The sequence below is a fragment of the Nicotiana attenuata genome, chromosome 9 (genome assembly GCF_001879085.1).
Source record: "Nicotiana attenuata strain UT chromosome 9, NIATTr2, whole genome shotgun sequence".
In the NCBI taxonomy this organism is placed as follows: Eukaryota; Viridiplantae; Streptophyta; class Magnoliopsida; order Solanales; family Solanaceae; genus Nicotiana; species Nicotiana attenuata.
The window spans coordinates 37,782,912-37,788,159 of record NC_031997.1 but is presented as its reverse complement, the minus strand read 5'-3'; the positions used below and the strand labels follow the sequence as shown (position 1 = coordinate 37,788,159).

Genomic DNA, 5,248 nt, shown 5'->3' with positions numbered 1-5,248 from the left:
AAAAAAAAAAAAAAAAAAAAGGAAGATATCTTCCCCTGAACACCTGAATTGTTTTCCCTTTTGACTCCCTCAAATTGTTTATTTTTTGCGCGAACTATTTGTTTTTGACATTCCCTTTAAATTTCTAAACATTGCGTTAAACCCCCCATCGTCCCCCTTTATTAAGCGATGCACTGCGATTCAATTTAGTTAATCGTAACACATGCTTAGTTTTATCTTGTTGATCTGTCATTCTTTTGCGTTTCTCTAACTTTTATTTGCTCAAGGACTTAAATAAGGAGGAGTTTGGTAGGAAGAAATCCTACTATGTTATAACTTGAATATGTACATGTTACATGATTGAGAATTCATCATGAAGTCCATCTAATTCTCCTTTAAGGCTATGTTGTTGAATGATCAAAACTGAGGCTGTTACTGAGAAATCAGAAGCAGAAAGAATATCTCCAATAGGACCTAACTCTGGACACTCCTCCCAATCACTCATTCCTACTGTTAACACAGAATTTACCCTCCCACCACGTCCCACAATAAACAAACCATATTGCCCTTCTAATGACCTTAATGTAGAAAATGTTTGTCCAGAGTTGACAAGGTATTTCTCCACATACGCAACACGTCCTCCAGCAACATGTTTGTCGTAAAATTCCGTAAAGCATTCATCATCAATTTTCATTTCTTCCAAATGTTCAGTGGTATTGGATTTTGCTCTACCAACTCTTGATGACACACTATCTCCGGCGGCCTCTACTAGAAACCTGATTACTGTGAGTTTTACTCCAGGGTGTCGTGCCACACGTCCTGCATACACAAGTGCTTCCCTGTCATCTTTGCCACCAATAAATATCACTGCTGCATTTAGGGAAATCGAGGATCTTGATATCACGGTTTTTCCGAGACCCCTGTCTACTAAGATCCCCACAGAACAAGGTGCATTCCGAAGAACCTACATGGAAATGTCATATGTCAAACAAATTTGAAATATCCAACTACCCGTAGATATAAAAGTTAAGACCTAACATTATTTAGTATTACAAGTCTTTGCTCTAAATGTGTTTTGTACACAACTACTTAATGTGGATAGATATCTTTCATTTAGTTACACTAGAATAGAGATAAAGGATATCTTGTAGATGATTATTAAGTTTGTTATTTTTCTTGAGTGAGGCTAGTCTGTTAGGATTTACGCTTAAACTGCTAGTGATAAGTGTTGAGTTCTCACTGCTCTTTCGGTTCCTCTTAGTGTCCGGCTTTATCTATTGGTTGCTATTTTGTTTTCCATCTATTTCGTGGTTCTTGTGATGCTGTTTTCTTTCCATAGTTTTTATTGATGGTACTGATATATTGCCTCTTTTCGTATTCTTGAGCGGAGGGTCTTTCGGAAACAGCCTCTCTACCCCTCGGGGTTGGGTAGGTCTGCGTACACACTACCCTCCCTCGATCCCACTAGTGGAATTTCACTGGGTTGTGTTGTTGTTTGTTATTTTTCTAGTGAAACAGCGCTTTTAGCTATGGTATAACAATTAAGTACAAGGTTTCATGTTTATTAGCTGTTTATGATTTTTAAGAAAGAAAGAAATTAATAAGCAGTTGATATGTCTGGCGTACCTTGCGGTTGATATGGCGGAAGCCTGAATGACCCACATGGAGTCTTCCATCTTCCTCTTGATTCTTATGAAAAGGAAGTATAACAAGATGTACCAAGAGGTCCTCAGCAAGAATGCTTATATCTTGGTGCATATTATTGATGGTTGAAAGTGCCATCATTCTTTGTAAGTTAATGCCTTCACAATCCTCACTTAAATAAGCATGAACATCTTTGGTAATTTTTTCTCTCATTTCAACCACTGTAGGATCAGTTACTGTCACAGCATCAACTCCAACTCCAACTCCAACTCCAACTCCACGTCCTTGTGTTAATGTTGCTGCTATTTTATCAGTTAACTCAACCATATCAGTTAAGTAAACCATGATTCCAGGATTTACTGGCCCTCGAGAGATTTCCATGAAGTTAGTTGCCGAGAAAACATTCTGAGAACTACGAATGCAGAGTAGTATTCGAAGCTCATTCGTCGGATTAAGCCATTGAAGTGCCATTTTTTGTGTTGGTGAGCGTTTCCTTGCACGTTCAATTATTTTTGCGACCACTACTGGGTTGTATATTATGGTAAGGAAAGTTACAAACACCAAAACAATACTTGTTGACATACTTATGATATTCATCTGCATATGAACAAAAAATAATCTTGATGATAACATATGTATTGAGTTAATTTCATGCATGACTACCAAAGTTTGTCTAGTAGAGAAATAAATTCAAAAGCCTTTTTTTTTTGGGTCACATATTAAATTAACTGAACTTGGCACAATATAACAATAGTCACTAAACTTTATCCACTTTAACAGAAAAGTAGCTAAACTATATTTTGTCTAATTAAAGTAACTGTACTTTACCTACTATATAGTGTAGTCACACTGAATGTTTCCTATATAACTCTGAAACCCACCAATCAAGGTGACTTTATGTTATAGAAGGTAAAATTTTTATAACTGACTTTACTGTTATAGTGAATAAAGTTAATGTGACAAAGAATAGTTTAAAGATTACTTAATATGAAAAAAAAAATTTGCAACTTTGCTGCTATAGTTAATAAAATTCAATGATAGTATGTGGAATTAATAATTAATAACGAAGAAAAATATGTTAAGGACTTACGCGGTAGGCATTAATAGCTAAATAGACTTGAAAATGGCCCTTGATATTGAGTAGCAACCCAGTGGCAACTGATTCTGGCCAATGAAATCCTAGCATTAGCCCAGAAACCACAGAACCAAGTACTTTACCACCTGTCGCAATGATGAAAGGAACGATTATTTTTGCCCATGTAGCAATCTTGCCAGCCTCAAATTCTGAAAGTTTAGCTTCTGTGCCAACCCAAAAGAAAAATAATGGATAGAATATGGTCCTAAATATATAGTTAACTTTTCCAATCATCATTTTTGATATTCTCCCTTCTCTTGGCATAAAAAGCCCAACCAAGAATGCACTCAATACTTTGCTGAAACCAACAATAGGCGACATGCTACAAATTGAGATGATAAAAGCAAGTGCCACAACTAAATGTGACCCTTTCATTGGTTTTCCTTCAGGATTTTCATTATTCACCCATTTCATAACTGAAGGAACTACCTTTGATGCTAACAACGTTTGAAACACCAAAATAGCCATCATCTTTAGCATCATTTTCACACTTCGATTCTGAAAGTTTTTATCCGGATCGAAAATAAGAAATCCAATTGTGACTAATAATATCGAGACAACATCAGAATGTATTCCGGCTTCAACAATAAATCGACCTATGTCCGATTTTCCAATTTTGAGGTCTGTGATTAATCGAGTTAATAAGGGAGAATCTGTTCCAGCAAGAACAATTGCTAAACATGAACTGAATACAGCATTTGGTTGTTTAGAAATGTGTAGAAGTGGAGTGATGAGGCAAGCAAAGACAAATGTAGCAAGCACTCCAGAATATGCAACTTTTGCCTCTGGGAGTGTCAATTGGAGGAATATATTGGGATCGATTTCTAAGCCCACAACAAACATGTGACACACCATAATTGCGTCCACAATATAGTTCAAAGTTTGTTGTACTTCGTTGTCGTTTAAGAACCTATTACGCACGAATTCAAGATTACTAAGTAGCAACCCTACCTGCATAAAAAAAAAAAAAAAAAAAAAATACTAAACGTCAATATTTTGGGATCAATCACAATTGGGAAATTAAAATAAGTAAAAGTTTTGGGATCAACCACAATTGGGAAATTAAAATAAGTAAAATTGGAGTCACGTATATCATTAGAAAATTGTTTAAAAAGACATGCAAAATTTTGTTAGGATGGAATAATTAAGCTGTTTGAGAGTATATCAAATGCTATATATTGTTTCATGGCCGCCAGTGACTCAGCAAGTCGCATCACAGCTAGGCAACGGGATTTGTTCGAGGGTTTCAAATTGCATTCAAGCAATTGGTATCTGATTGAAAGATAGAAAGCATAGACTCACGATGCTTGCTTACTGAAAGGAAAAATAAATTGGCCAATCAAGAATTCTATGACGTTTTTAAACCTAATTAATCAGCCAAGCGCTTTTCAGTTCATAATGAATGAACTCCAGGGTGAAGAAAACATATCCCCTCCCTTTTATCCCCAACTTGATCGGCCATGTCATGCACTATTGTGTTTATGACACTACCATACCCGTAAGAAAAGGATGCTAGCACCATTATAATTCCACTACTAGGGCCGAGTTGCTTAATCACAAGCATAAGAAGGCAACCCGTAACCCGTATAGGGAAGCGAAAATCAACTCTGATTTATGGGTTATAACAAACTATCATAAAATGTATCATTCGCCTTTATTATGGATGCTTTTATTGTGTCACCCTTTATGAAAGGCCAAATCGACACGGTAGATATTGCGATGTAAAAAGCATTACTTAGAGAAATCGAAGAAACATGTATCACAAGTGTAAAATCTGAGAAGTCTCACATGAATATTCTACACATTCAAGAATCGGTATATGAAATTTTAATGTAACAATTATATGACATAGAAGATCAAAAGGTTAGGGGGGTAGAGAGAGACTTACAATGGATTCAGCAATTATACGAGGTTGGGAAAGAGGGCGAAGCAGAAGGTGGACACAGTTGCATAAGAACATGGCTAAGAAGAAACCTAAGAGGTAAACAGACATAGATGCAATTCTAATGGTAATCTGATTCTGGCATTCCACTTTCGTGTCGTTCTTCTTTAAGAAATCCATTTCTTTCTTCTTATCCTTTTTGCAGATAATTAAATCTTCTAATCTCTGTTGGATTGAGTTCAATTAGTAGATCAATATATCAAATTCTTTCCCAATTGACATACACATTCGCAGAAAGAGAACAATGAATGTGGAGCTACGTACTATATTGAAAAGAACATTCCTCAATAGGCGGGGCTCCTCTTGCTCCCACACTTAACTAATCACGTGGGTTAAGGTGGTTAATATGTCTCCTAATTACTAGCAAGTAGCAAATGCAACCATCCTATTTTCTTAATATATAGATGTCACGATAAATAATTCCTATGACAATTTCGTTATTAAATAGAGCTCTAACAATGCTAATTAGCTTATTTGTTTTTCAATGTTAGTCCTAAATTATTGGTAGAATTCCTTCTGCGGTCACAAAACACAAAGGAAATCTAGTA

At 35.9% G+C, this 5,248-nt stretch overlaps 1 protein-coding gene across 1 annotated transcript; it reads right to left on the bottom strand.

Moving 5' to 3' along the window:
* Nucleotides 270-4,988, bottom strand: LOC109232265 (cation/H(+) antiporter 28). Its single transcript, XM_019397966.1, has 4 exons — nt 4,647-4,988; nt 2,714-3,709; nt 1,606-2,220; nt 270-943 (listed from the first exon to the last, which is right to left on the bottom strand). Exons 1-4 carry the CDS (start codon nt 4,818-4,820, stop codon nt 332-334), a joined length of 2,397 nt encoding a protein of 798 aa, XP_019253511.1. The 5' UTR covers nt 4,821-4,988; the 3' UTR covers nt 270-331.